We start from the raw sequence: 14,097 nt of genomic DNA, 5'->3' as shown, positions 1-14,097 counted from the left end.
GCCCAGCTCCCCAGTGGTTGCTCCCGAGACCGTAACTGCTGCGGTCACGGTCAGCGCTCGTCATTCAACATCACACAATCCCCAAGGCAGCTCCGCGGTCAGGGGCGTGTCCCCGCAGAACGGTGTTTCGGACCATGGACACGACGGAAGCCCGGAGAGACAAATCGCTGACGACGTGATGGAGAAGGTTGCGTACTCGGTTCTGTTACACATTTACCAACTAAAGTCATAAAATAGTCCTCGTTGTTTGTCATGCAGGTAATCGAGAGAAAAAAAGGTAGTGCAGAGATGAACTTTAAATAAAAAAATTATTCCTTCCCTCCCTCCCTCCCTCCCTCTCCCCTAGATGCTACAAAATGTTTCTTTTTCCCCTGGGACGAGGCCTTGAAAAAGGCCACTACATAGAAGAGTGGCATGCATTACTGTCTGGCCATTTTTTAAAAAAAGCTAATTTTGTTGGTGGCTGTAATTACATTATAAAAATGTCCACATGCAGAAGTCTAAAAAAGGTGGTTGAAAACCTACAGGAAATCTACAATATACCGTTTTACATTTGACCACTGCTTTGCGTAATGTAGGAGTCATCGATTTGGTAAAGCATTGTAACAATTGAGGAAGGCATCGAAATCGTTTCAATTCTGGACGCATCTTATGTTTTCAATCTACAAAATTTGCATGAAGGCTAGCTCGAGAGACTTCCCATCATTCTAGCACTCCTCCGGCCGGACGAGTCGTTTTGGGGGCGCGTTCTTAGAAATATCACCCCGTGAAAGCACACGGCGTTTCCGTCTGTCCCGCACTGGATGATCCGAAGACTCCACGGGGGCTCACACCTCGATATTCGTGGGCTAGGATGATGGGAAGACGAACCTGAGAGAAACATGTACAATACAATAGCGTGACCTGCTGAATTCTTCATCGGAAACTCTGAGCAAAAAAAAAAAAAAAAAAGAAAAAGAAAACTTCGTAAGCCTCGCTCTTTATTTTTAGCCATGGGTTGTGGAAATATGCGAGATCCGATCCTGACATGAAGGTACTTCACTGCGCGGCGATCCTGCCCGACGGGCTTAGCATTTTCTGCATCGACGGCTACAGGAACGTCCCACGGCCCTTCCATCCCGCTGACAAGGTCGGAATAAAGCAGCAAACGGGGAGAGAAAGAGCTTGGCGCCGGAGTCACGGTGTCTGAAGGCTTTCAGAGTCGGTTGGGTTTTCCCCTCCTCCCTTCCGACCGTCTCCATCTCCCGCTCCCGGCTCACAGAGGGAGGGTCTGTTGTTAGCAGTTGCTGTGGGCAGGTGTGTGTTCCCTCCTCCGGATGTAAGTCCTCTCTCTCCTCGGTTTGCGTCTCTACGCCGTGTTGGACTTGCTCAGTTCCTGCCTGATTGCTGAGTAGGAAAAGGAGAAGGATTCAAAATAAATGAAAGAGGTAAAAAAAACAAAGGAGCGGCTCGGTCTTAAGAAATGTGAACGGCTGCGCTCGACCTCCCAGGAATGAAAGGACACACGGATCTTGCATGCTTCGTGGCACAGGTCTTTGCCCTTGCTTAGTACAAGGACGGTACTCATGTCCACATATGGGTGTTGACTGATTCTCTCCCTTCCAGAGGCCAGAAAAAGGCACTTATTCTGTGGGCTCAACATCCAGGGGGGCAGGATGGGTCAGCAGGGCACCCAGAGAAAGACTCACCACCCAGTTCCCCAGCCATCACGTCTCGACACCTGAACCGCAGGGCTCTTGTTTATCCCCATGTTTTACCTCCATTACAAGAAGGAGAGAGCGCCTCCCACAAGCCAGGCCAAGGGCAGGAGACCACGGAAAGGGAATCGTGGTCTGCCCTCAAGGAACCAGCGGGCCGTTTCTGTCTTTGCCTTCTCCTAAAGCGCGCGGTTCTTGAACGGGCCCCTGTAGGAGTAGCGGGCGTGTTTAGACACTCACCGTCAATGAGCTCCTCTTTTAGCTTGGTTAATTCTTTCCTCATTTCATCTAAAATGTCCTAAAACGGCAGAGAAACACACCAGGGAGACAGAAAGTAAGTTACTGCCCAGACGATCCTGCGCACCTAGAATCTGAAGGACGTACGTTCGGGGCTGGAATGGTCTCCCCTGCCCAACCTTTCTGCTTATTCCGGCCTCGCGAGAGACGAGACAGAATGCTTTCTAGAAGCGAAATCACCCCTCCGTCATCCCGTGACGTGACGCGTCTGACTCAGATCATCTCTAGAAAGGACGGGGGCTTTCAGTCTGGCCTCCGGGGAGGGTCTGGGGGGCGGGGCACCCCGAGGCGCGGAGGAGGACACACCAGCTCCTGGCACTCCTGTCACCAGGTCTGACGGATGGGGCTTGCTTAGGGATCACCACAGCTGCCAACTGCATGTCCAGGAACCCAGGGGTCCCCCCGAGGACCCCCAGGGGCTGCCCTCACAGGAGACAAAGGCGGACGGGACCCTGCTGGCCCTGCCCGGTCCAAGACCGAAGGTCCCGGCCACACACAGCCACTGAGCACCTGAAAGGGGCGGATCTGAAATGGGTGCTTTCCAAACGTCAAACAGACACTGGATTTCAAAGAAGTAGTAGGAAGAACATAATGTAGAGTAACTCATTAGCAGTTTTATGTTTTATTTTTTTTAAGTGTTATTTTTATTGATTTCAGAGAGGAAGGGAGGGGGGAGAGAGATAGAGATAGAGATAGAGAAACATCAATGATGAGAATCATTGATCGGCTGCCTCCTGCACGCCCCCCCACTGGGGATCAAGCCCACAACCTGGGCATGTGCCCTTGACCAGAATCGAACCTGGGACCCTTCAGGCCACAGACCGACGCTCTATTCACTGAGCCAAACCGGCGAGGGCAGTAATTTTAAAATATTGATTACACATTGAAATCTTATTATGAAACGTCCTCTTTTTCTCTGTACTGACTTAAAGTGGCTACTACACACGCTAAGGTGTGTATGCGCCCCCCATTCCATTTCATAGCGATGCTCTGCAGGGAGGGGTGCCCCCCCACCCCCCACCCCTGCAAACCCCCAGCACCAAAACACGAGGATCTGCAAAGCGCCAAGCGTGCCCATGCCACTGCTCCATGTGCGGAAAATACCTGAACGGCGCATGCTTTTCGGGCGCATTCACCATCTGTCAGGCACACGCACACACACACGCACGCACACATGCACACACACACGCACGCACGCAGACAGCTTTAAAAGCAGCGGGTGGCATGCGAAGCCGGCCGCCGAGCCCCACCTGCTTCAGCCGGTCGTAGTCTAGTCCCTCCGCCTGGACTCCGTTGGCACTGGGCTGGGACGAGGGCGCGGACTTGGGTCTGTACAAACGAGAGGTCCAGGGCAGGTCAGCAGCACGTCGGCGGGCCGCCGAGTTCACACAAACCTGCACTCCCACCGGCCCGGCACCGGATCCCAGGCCGTGGCTCACAACGCGGCGTGTTAAGAAGTTAACGGGCAACGTCGTGGGGCTGATTAGGACAGAAGCAAACACCTGTGCCCTTGGCTCGGCATTCTCCGTTATCTGTCAGGAAGGTGGGCACAGGTGCCAAGAGGAGGCGACAACCGTCTCGGGGCACGAGGCAGGCCACCCGGTGACATGTGTCACGGCCATCAAGAGGCCGGCGGCCCCACCGAGCCCACGGGACGCAACCCTGTCCTCTCCTCCTCTTGAACGTGTGCGTCACCTCCCAGAGGGCTGACGAGCCCGCGGGAGGGAAAACCTAAAAACGAATGTCTCACTCGCGTGGGAATCCATTTAGCAGATCCTACACCTTGGTTTGGGGAAAGAGCATCTGACTAAGCAGGACTTCTTTGTCTGTTTTTTTTTTTTTTATTCCATTTCAAGCATCAAAATACATAAAAATATTGGAAGAATGATTACGTCAAAATGATGATTAAGTATATTCATATCCAATGACCATCTCCCGATGAAGTGAATGGAGATGGCATCCGAAGGGTGGTGATGTGGCTAACTACTTCCGTAAAGTTACCTTATGGTGTTGAGTGTATTTGGTTTTGTTTTTTTTTAAAGGAAATGCCACACAAAACGCCGATGGTCAACTACGGCACCTGAGAAGTTTAGCTTCTATTAAAATTTTCACACAAAGTCCTTGGGATGAGGCATATCGTAAGCAAAAGTTTCAGTACCACCTACGTCAGTCACACTTCCTGTCCAGTTCTGGCAATAAGCGAAAACCCCAAGTGGAAAACCAGCCTTTCCCTGGGCCGCTCCTCTGTTTTCCGGGTTAGTGTCATCGGTGGCCACTCCTTAAGGGCCACGACGCAGAGGAAAACCATTAGGCAAGGCACACTGGCAGAGTTCCCATTCTGCAGAGCACCGATGTTAAGCAACGTGAACCAAGACTCACCAGATACCGTGACTTTCACAGAGTCCTGACTGCACAGTTCCAAACCCACAGGCCCTGCTGGCCAAGGAGCAATACCGAGTTCGCGTGCTTTCACATCAAGCCTCTGCCTGTTGAAAAGGGTGCTGGGAGCAAGTCCCCCCATTCTATTCTACTCCATCTCTTCGCACGTGTACATGGACAAGGACAATTACTTTCAGAAAACGTCGCACGAAGCACTGAGGTGGGCCCTGTGGGGGGAGGGAGGTTTCTATGACGTGTTCTCTTTCCTCCGGCGAGGACACCCTTTCTGACTTGGCTGAGCAGACTCCTCGGTGCCACAGTCCGCTGCCATGTGTGAGGTCCACCGTATGCAAGTCACGGCGCTCCATGTAGAGTCCGGCCCAAATGAAACACTCCTAAAGGTGGGGCCTGCCCATTCCGCTTGCCCACATTCACTGATTCCTGCCCTCCAGCGTTAAATCCTTACCGGCCCTTTTCATAGTTAATGGTACAACTACCTAAACACTTTCTCCTAAGGCCGTGGTCGGCAGACTGCGGCTCGCGAGCCACACGCGGCTCTTTGGCCCCTGGAGTGTGGCTCTTCCACAAAATACCACGGCCTGGGCGAGTCTATGTTGAAGAAGTGGCGTTAGAAGAAGTTTACGTTTAAAAAATGTGGCTCTGAAAAGAAATTTCAATCGTTGTCCTGTTGATATGTGGCTCTGTGGACTCATGAGTTTGCCGGCCGCTGTCCTAAGGTATACAATGCATACCTTTAAGTTCATGTCAATAACTGCAGTCTGCTACTGAACCGAGCAGTCTGCTATGAATATATCCCCATACTTACTAAACGATGCAATAAATTACTGTTGTTCTGTAATAAACACTTGTGGAAACATGCAATTTTTAAAAAAACTGAGTTCATGCTAACATGCAACCCACCACCACCACCACCACCACCACCACCGCGATAATGAACTAAAGAGGGGAAGTTTTCATACGGAAGGAAAGAAGCAATCACCACTTTTTAAAAACAGGTTCATCCACAACAGCGTCCCAGCAGGCACTGTGTGTGAAAGCAGCAAGTTAACGGAGAAGCCTGACGGACAACAGGAAATCTCAGTGTTAGGCGCTATTTTTCTATCGACTAGCAAATTGCCCGAATGAATCTTTTGGTCTTAAAAATTAAATCACCTCAAAAAAAAAAAAAAAAAAGCAGAAAACAAAACATTTTACTGTTGTCATATAAACACTTTATGCCGATGTCGCCGGCTGACAAACTTGTCGAATAGTTGAATCACCAGTGGCAAGAAAATAATTTAAACTAGTTAACCATGTGGCCAAATAGGGTCTGATTACAGAACTCCCCACCCATGCTATAAACACGCCTCCAGATCCTAGTCAGCTCATGTTCCCAGGGAGCCGGACATGCGTTTTTAAACATAGATGCATATAATTACATGGTAGATCTCTGTCATTTCTAGTCTGTGAGTTTTCACCATAACTGATAACAAAATATGAGGATTTCTCAGAGGTTTTTATTACTTTATAATGTGAGTGTTGCCTCTACAACATTTAAGTCTCAATATAGCTTAAGCATTTGGGGATTTTTTTCAAATTGCCCTTTTTTTTGTTCTAATGAAGAAAGAAATACACGAATCACATCTTAAATTTTCTTAATTTACAAAAGGGATCCTAGGACTCATCCTGGAAAACAAATAATCTGTTCAGGATGTTAGACATTAGGTTGTTAAAGATGCTTGATTTCAACCATGTATCTAGAACACAGAGATTTTCCTCCAAGAATAACTTATCCACAATTGTGGTTCTAATATTGTCCTCTGTTCCAGGATCAAACAGTCTAGGCTCTTATATTCCACTTTTCAAAAGCCTCGTCCCATACTTAAGAAGAGAACAGTCTTTAAAAGAAAACGAAAAAGCTACAAACAGCCTAGATCTATGTGGCCTCCAATTCCCATTCTAGTATTTCTGATATGTTTACCATTTATACTGATCCGAATCCTATATAATAAAAGCCTAATATGCTAAGTGTCCGGTCCTCTGGTCAGCCGTTCAACCAATCAAAGCGTAATATGCTAATGATATGCTAAGGTAGCTCAACTGCTCTCTATGACATGCACTGACCACCAGGGGGCAGATGCTCCAACTGGTAGGTTAGCTTGCTGCTGGGGTCCAGCGATCAGGACTGAGCAAGACTGGCCGGACACGCCCTGGAGCCCTCCCGCAGTCCCTCACGCCCCCATCATGCACCAGTGGGGTCCCTTGGCCAGGCCTGTGCCCTCTCGCAATCCCTTGGGGGATGTTGGAGAGCCGGTTTCAGCCCAACCCCGCAGGCCAGGCCAAGGGACCCCACTGGTGCATGAATTCGTGTACTGGGCCTCTAGTATAACTATAAAGTGATGGCAAAGAAATGAACACTATTAATTTTTCTAATTTAAATTCTCTTAGAATTTTTTTAAAAAGTGTTCTAAATAAAGCTGAACATGAAAGGTTCAATCTTCCGAAACATCTGCCTCGTGGTGATTACCGATCCAGGTAGAAAAAGCTCAGCCCTACCCTGAACACGTCATTTCAACGTCTCAAATCACAGTCACATCAGGGTGATACCTGTGCAATGAATCACAGGACCTGCTGTCAAAAACAATCTGATTTTTCCTTGGAGAATCCCATCTATGAAGGGGAAAAACCATTTAAAGGGGCAGACAATAGAACTTTAAAAAATAATTCTCATCATGCTATTTTATAGCGTTGTGTTTTTTTTTTTTTAGTCTTAGCAAACTAAAAGAACTAAAATAAGAACTTAGCAAAATCAGAACTAAAGGAGTCCATTAACCTTAAAATGAGGTTTCCAATAAAAAAAGTAGATATTTGGAGACTAATTCTAATTATGTGAGGATACTGTTTACTTAATCAGAACATTTTTTAAAAAAATCATTATTTTTACAGATGGCAGACACAGGAAAATCTGCAACACAGAGATTCAACAAGTTTCAAAACACAGACATTTCTATTCGCGTGAACATAAAGCTATACAGTCTCAAATAAAAGCACAGTCAAAACCACTGTGGCTTGAAGTGTACAGAATTAACGCTGATCAGGAGGCAGGCAAAGGTCCTTTTCCCCATCCCGAATACAAGATCTGTAAGCTCTTAATCATTAAACCAGAGCAGGAAAACACACACTTTCCGACATTATATTCCAGTCAAGAGTCTAAAGCGTTTTTGACGATGACATTTTTGCTTTTACGCTACTGCCTGACATCTTTACTTAACAAATACAGCATCAGGCAGTAGCTCCTGGATAGCACTATAGGATATTAACCCGTTTCACCCTTCACGTAATGATGACATGGATATTCACAAAAGAAAGGGGTATTTTCCTACCGTGCAAGGACAAGGAGCACTTAAATAAAAACCTACAGCGGCTCATGGACTTGCTTTCAGAAGGAGCAGGGGAGATGACTTAGGAAGAAAAGCAATACAGTTCCTAGCCTCTTAAGCGTATTTTAAAAACGGCTTCTGGTTTAACAGTGTCTGCAGTGGGGGGTGAATACCTCCACCACGCACATCAGTGGCGGGACCGAGTCCATGGGAAGGCCTACGACTAGGCAGGGAGTTAGCGGGCCTTTCGGAATTCCTATTTCCGAACAGGAATGGAACACCATCCACGGGCTCGCAGCGTGCTTACCACCGAGTCCTGGATAGTAAGAGCCAATATTCCACTCATCTATGCAAAGATGCTTTTTCGATGGTGGCCTTTCGGACACATTAAGAGGCCGTGAGAAGTCTGAAAAACCTTTCAAGAAATAATTTTCCTTTCACTAAGTCAGGGGTGGGGACCCTTTTTGTCTGCCAAGGGCCACCTGGATATTGATCACATCACCACGGGCCACACAAAATTATCAACTTGAAAATCAGCCGGCTCCATCCGGCCAGACCAAAGGATTTCGCGGCCTGCTGGCCGGACAGCCCCCACTCCTGCACTAAACGAACCAAACCACATCGAGAAAGAAACACATTCCATGCAGACACCCTCTTCCACGTCCCCTCTAAGGTACTTCTGCATGAAATTAGATGTAGCTGTAGGCAAGCCCGCCATGGAATTCCTATCAATGAGACAGGGATGAAGATAAGCGAAGAGGAGAATTGCTCCCCGCCCCAAGCAGGTCAAACTCGCAGACAGCGGGCCACATGCCTCCTTCATTTACCGGCCTCGAGTTTGACACCCTCAAAGGACAAATGGCCCATCCCAGCTCTGTTCCCTGATGTGTATGTGATGCAGCAGGCTTCCTAACGCGCTCCTGAAGGCAGGCGGTAACAGCCACCGGACACGCATTCAAAGACTACATCGCTAGGCATCTGAGAAACCTAACCGGGCAATTTCTCCCCCTCTCCTGAGAAGACAGGCCCACGGAAAGCAATCTCTACATCTTCCTCCAACATCAAATAGAGTCCTCCCGCAGTCACTTCAGAAACTAAACGCATCGTTCCATTCAAAAGGCCCGGTTCCTTGGTGGCGCTTAAATCACAGTGTCCCCAGCAAACCCGGCCTGCCTGCCATCATCAGGAGGGGCCACTCGAAAAACAGATGCAAATTCAGGTTTAGGCTCACACAGGACAGGCCTGTGACACGCTGAGGCCGAGCCTCGCGTTTTTCGTTATTAGATTTCTGTAAGTGGAGTCCATGTGGCTTTTTTTCTGAGGCAAAAACAAGGCAACTAGCTCAGAAAGAAAAGGCAAAAAAAAAAAAAAAATCCTCTTAAGTCTCTAGGAAAATAGCTTTTGTTTCTGGGAGTCCCTTAAACTGTCTCATAAACAAAACAAAGAAGTTTCGTCCCTGTTCAAGGCCTGAGATAGGAATTTAGTTATGACAATAAAGCATGCCTCGCTAAGGAATAGCGACTTTCCTTGACCACACACACACACACACACACACACACACACACACACACACGGCCACTTGTAGGAACATGAATGAACTCGTCTTGTTTCCGGGCACGGAGAGAACCATGCATCTTCCTGCTTTACAAATTCAAAATGTTGGGCTTTCTTTTGCTCTCTCATCAACATCACAAGTCTTTGCTCTCTCCAGCCGCTTTTCAGTTTAAAATGAAAACATAAGCTTCCTTCAAAAATCTCATTCACAAAACACAGGAGGTCACAGAGACGAGCGGGAAGGGGCGACTGTGTTCTGTGAATGAAGGTTCGGCGTCCAGTTTCTGGAGAGTGAGAACAGCATAGGGGCGACGTCGAGGAAGGTTCTGGTGCTCGGGAAAGACGCAAGAAGTATTCAGGGTAAAGAAGGCAATGTTTGCAAACTGCCTTCTAACGATTCAGGGGGAAAACGGTGTGGGGACGGGCAGGCAGGTTAAGAGTCCAAGCAAACGTGGCAACACGTTAATAATAATAATAATTGGTATATTTAGGTGATGGGTAGATGGGTGTTGACTGTGCGTTGCTCTTTCAGCTTTTCTGTCATTTTGAATCTTTCAAAATAAAAAAATAAAAATTGGGAGGAATAAAAGCTCTCTTGCAGTTCAGACAGCCTGGCTGGGAACAAGCAGCGGGCAGAATTGAGACGATTTAGACTGGTGACATACGCAGGGGCGCAGGGCCTGCCCCAACAGCCACAGAACACGGTGTTTTACTGGCTCCACCGGACAATGTCAAACCTACCATCCCATTATGTTTTCTACAGTAAAAATGGAGCCGTCCATCTCTTCTTAGATGAAAACGCGATATAAAACTCAGGAAACACATCATACCTGGATATAACAGGGGACTTGCTGCCGTTCATGGTATTCGTTCTTTCCCAAGGTTTCCTTGTTGGTTCTTGAAAAACAAAGAAGAGAAATTGTTCACTACGCGACACGCTCCCAGAGTTATTGTGAAACAACTAATAAAACACTAAATACCGTTACACAGGTGAGGGGAGTGATCTAGGTAAATAGCAAACTTCTCATTTCAATTCTGAACTGTAGTTACAATCTGTAAGGGTTCCGATTGGAACAGTTTCAGACCTTAAAATGAGAGGAATGAGCACGGATGACAGGTTTCTCCAGGATACACTTAGATGGTTATATCTAAAATACTATTAATTCTATACGCCGGCTGGGAAGAAGTTTCTCTGATAAAGACAGGATCATCAGAATAAGAGCAGGGTATTTTTAATTAGTTAGAAAGAAACAGTATAAAGTATTTTAAATTAAGAAAGAGTGTAAGGTCCTAGCTGGGTTGGCTCAGTGGATAGAGTGTCAGATTGAGGACTGAAAGGTCCCGGGTTCCATTCCAGTCAAGGGCACATGCCCCAGTGGTGCTCTTGATCCCCAGTAGGGGGCGTGCAGGAGGCAGCTGATCAAAGATTCTCTCTCATCATCGATGTTTCTCTCTCTCTCCCTCTCCCTTCCTCTGTGAAATCAATAAAAATATATTTTTAAAAATTTCACTCAATTCAAGAATGTTTCCCAAAGGTTTTTAGATTCCCCCCGTCACCCCGCCTTACAAATTAGAAGCTTTATTTCCTCGATTATCACCATGAGCCAAATGAATGGTTCCAATGACAACCTTCCCAATTTTAGAATGTTTTGAAATGAGACTTAATGCTGGCTAACATGCTCAATCTTTAAGAACCAGTGATCAAAAAAACACTTCCCTTTCACCTATGCATGTATTTCCTTTGTTTTAGTGACTAACCTCGAGTCGTTACCAATGAAACACACAAAAATGTGTAAAAATTATGATTTTTCAAAGAAAGAATCATCAGAGAAAAACGTGGGGTCTCTATAGGTCTCCCAGCAGCAAAAAGAAATTAACAGCTGCTCTGGCATCGCAGAGGGCGGAGGGGAAAAGAGGTCGTGACCTCCAGGGTGAACAGAAATTCTAACATCTTCGTGACCAAGCGGTCACCTGACCCAACCCCGGGGAGATGGAGGGCGTGACGAGAGAGAGGACACGCAGAACGGGTGACCTTACCAGGTGTACTTGTGGAAGAGGCCTTAGCAGTGACGGGCTCTACATCCTCCTAAACACACAGAAACACGTATTAGCAGCATCCCACACCGGCCGGCCGGGGTCAGTGCTTGTCCTTCCGTCCCCAATATTCTTTCTGCCATTTCCCACTTTTCCCTTCGTCCATCTTTTCCCTTCTCCCTTCTCCTACGTTCCCGGCAGTGTGCCCCTCCCTCACGCGCTCACTGAGAACTGCACTGGCCAATGCTCTCCCGCCAGGTGGGGAGTGGCAGCACAGAGGGCCCAACGTATCGGGAAAAACCACTCTATTATGTGCTCAACACCAATCCACACAACAGATAAAGCAGAGCTCGCCCAGCTGAACCGGGCAGGGGAGCACAGCTAATGACCAACTGCAGGCTCCCAGGGGAAACATCGGAACGCTGCTGATGTTGTCTTATTCCTTCATTTTAAGTGCAAGGAAACGGGCACCCTAAGAGGAAAAATCAAAACCAAAACCAAACCACCACCACCACCTAGTAAAATCCATTCGCTCATCTACCTAATAAAAGAGTAACATGCTAATTGGCCGTACCTTCGCAACACCCACCAGCCAATCAGGAGTGAGTATGCAAATCAACCCAACAAAGATGGTGGGTTAATTTGCATATGCGGGCACTGAGTGGCCGGGGGCGGGGCAGGACGCTTGCGTCATTGCCATGGCGACGACGCAGGTGTTCAGCCCCGCCCCCGGCCGCTCCGGGCCTCTGCGCAACATAGGAAGGCGGAAAGGCAGCTCTAGCCAGAGCGAAAGCGGTGCTGGCAGCCAGGGAAAGGAAGGCCCATTCTGGCACAAATCTTCGTGCATCGGGCTTCTAGTCTATAATAATAAAAGCCTAATAGGCAAATCGACCGAAAGGCGGAACGACCGGTTGCTATGATGCACACTGACCACCAGGGGGCAGACGCTCAATGCAGGAGCTGCCCCTTGGTGGTCAGTGCACTCCCACAGGGGGAGCGCCGCTCAGCCAGATGCCGGGCTCACGGCTGGTGAACGCAGCAGAGGTGGCAGGAGCCTCTCCCGCCTCCGCGGCAGCGCTAAGGCTGTCTAAGCCCGCTCCCGCTCATGTAATGATAAACTTAGGTACCGAATTAAATTCTACAGACTTGACCCTACGGCTTCCCCCACCACCCCGGGTATTCAACCCATCTTACTAGGAATGTCATTAAAAATGTATAAGCAACGCTCATCACCAGCTATTTTACTGCCTGAAGACTGAAAAAGGAAGCAGTCTTAAGTTCATGTGAAGTTCGCACCAATCTCTGCCAGAATTTCCTGAATGAGCTGTGCTTGAGCCCCACACTCCCAGGTCTTGAGTAACTTACACTTTTGTCCTCTTTTTGTTCTGCTTCTATTGTTGACCCCTTTTCAGCAATCCTCCTCCTAGAAAGAAGGTAAATTGGATTCTTTTTTTTTTTTTAAATCATCTCTTAGTGTAAAAACTACCCCCAAAAGGGAAGAACTGCATCAAGATAAATTATATCTGAGAGGAAATTAAGAAAATATCCTCATTTCTGGACACGTCCACACAATGGCGCACTTACCTCCTGGCCAGCAGGGCACTCATTTCTTCCATTAAACCACTGCCCCCCAGAGGAAGGGGTCCGTTCCCGCGACCCGTGTCCGCTTTGGATGAGGCCGAATTCACGCCAACGGCACTGCCCCCGCTTGGGAAAGAGGCATCCTCCATCTTAACGAAACATACATACGTGATCAACTCGTAGGTTAAGCAGTACTGCGCTTTACCGTTCTATTACATTCAAACCGGAATAACAGAGCAGCCATCACTTCCATAAAACATCTATTCTGAAACCTTCTGAAGAACCAACGGGGGTGAACAGCATGGACCTTACAGAGCAAGAGAAGTTTTCTCAGAGTTAACATCCCTAAACATGGGGAACGTATGTCACATGTCCCTGTGTGCGATACACCGAAAAGGACATATTACTTTGGTGGTGAAAAATACCTGTCTCAAAACACATCACCTGAATCTAGTCTTGAGAAAACATCAGATGAACCAAAATGAAGGATAAGCTAAAAAATACTGGTTTTATAGCTGTCAAAATGTCAAGATCGCCCAGCCGGCGTGGCTCAGCGGTTGAGTGTTGACCTATGAACCAGGAAGGAGGTCACGGGTTCAATTCCCGGTCAGGGCACATGCCTGGGTTGTGGGCTCGATCCCCAGTAGGGGGGCATGCAGGAGGCAGCTGATCAATGATTCTCATCATTGATGTTTCTATTTCTCTCTCCCTCTCCCTTCCTCTCTGAAATCAATAAAAATATATTTTTTAAAAAGTCACTATCATGAAAGTTGGCAGAATTGCTACAGATTAAAGCAAAGTGACGGGACACAACAACTACACAGAATGGGTCTTGGGCTAGGAAAAAATTGTCGTAGAAGACATTACTGGACAACAGCTACAACTGGAATAGATCTGTAGATTCTAGTATTCCAGCGACAACAGGTCCTGATTTGGATAATTACACTGGGTCATGTAGGGGAATGTCCTTGTTCAGTGAGGCATTTAGGGAAATAGGGGCCTGGTATCCCTGACTTACTCGCAATTCAGACAAAAAGAAATGCGTGTGTGTGTGTGTGTGTGTGTGTGTGTGTGTGTGTGCATGTGTATGTAAAAGAAAACATACACAGAGAGAAAAGAATAAAAGAAATAGAGTCAGATGTTAACTGGCGAGTCTGGGCGGTGGGTTTTCAGAA

General features: G+C 47.6%; 1 protein-coding gene across 2 annotated transcripts in view; it reads right to left on the bottom strand.

Annotated features, from left to right (window-relative positions):
• Positions 1 to 323: 323 nt before the first annotated feature.
• Positions 324 to 14,097, bottom strand: part of ENAH (ENAH actin regulator) — a 90,947-nt gene continuing 77,173 nt past the window's right edge. For both annotated transcript variants that reach the window (XM_028157997.2, XM_054713048.1), the window contains 7 exons: positions 12,926 to 13,071; positions 12,707 to 12,764; positions 11,345 to 11,393; positions 10,138 to 10,204; positions 3,245 to 3,323; positions 1,938 to 1,995; positions 324 to 1,386 (listed from right to left, as the gene is read on the bottom strand). In XM_028157997.2, coding sequence (XP_028013798.2) covers positions 1,349 to 1,386; positions 1,938 to 1,995; positions 3,245 to 3,323; positions 10,138 to 10,204; positions 11,345 to 11,393; positions 12,707 to 12,764; positions 12,926 to 13,071 — 495 coding nt within the window. In that variant the 3' untranslated portion in view covers positions 324 to 1,348. The remainder of the gene's footprint in view (positions 1,387 to 1,937; positions 1,996 to 3,244; positions 3,324 to 10,137; positions 10,205 to 11,344; positions 11,394 to 12,706; positions 12,765 to 12,925; positions 13,072 to 14,097) is intronic.

The sequence above is a fragment of the Eptesicus fuscus genome, chromosome 24, assembly GCF_027574615.1.
Source record: "Eptesicus fuscus isolate TK198812 chromosome 24, DD_ASM_mEF_20220401, whole genome shotgun sequence".
Lineage (NCBI taxonomy): Eukaryota > Metazoa > Chordata > Mammalia > Chiroptera > Vespertilionidae > Eptesicus > Eptesicus fuscus.
The sequence above is the reverse complement of the archived record's forward strand: the minus strand, read 5'-3'. Positions and strand labels throughout refer to the sequence as shown.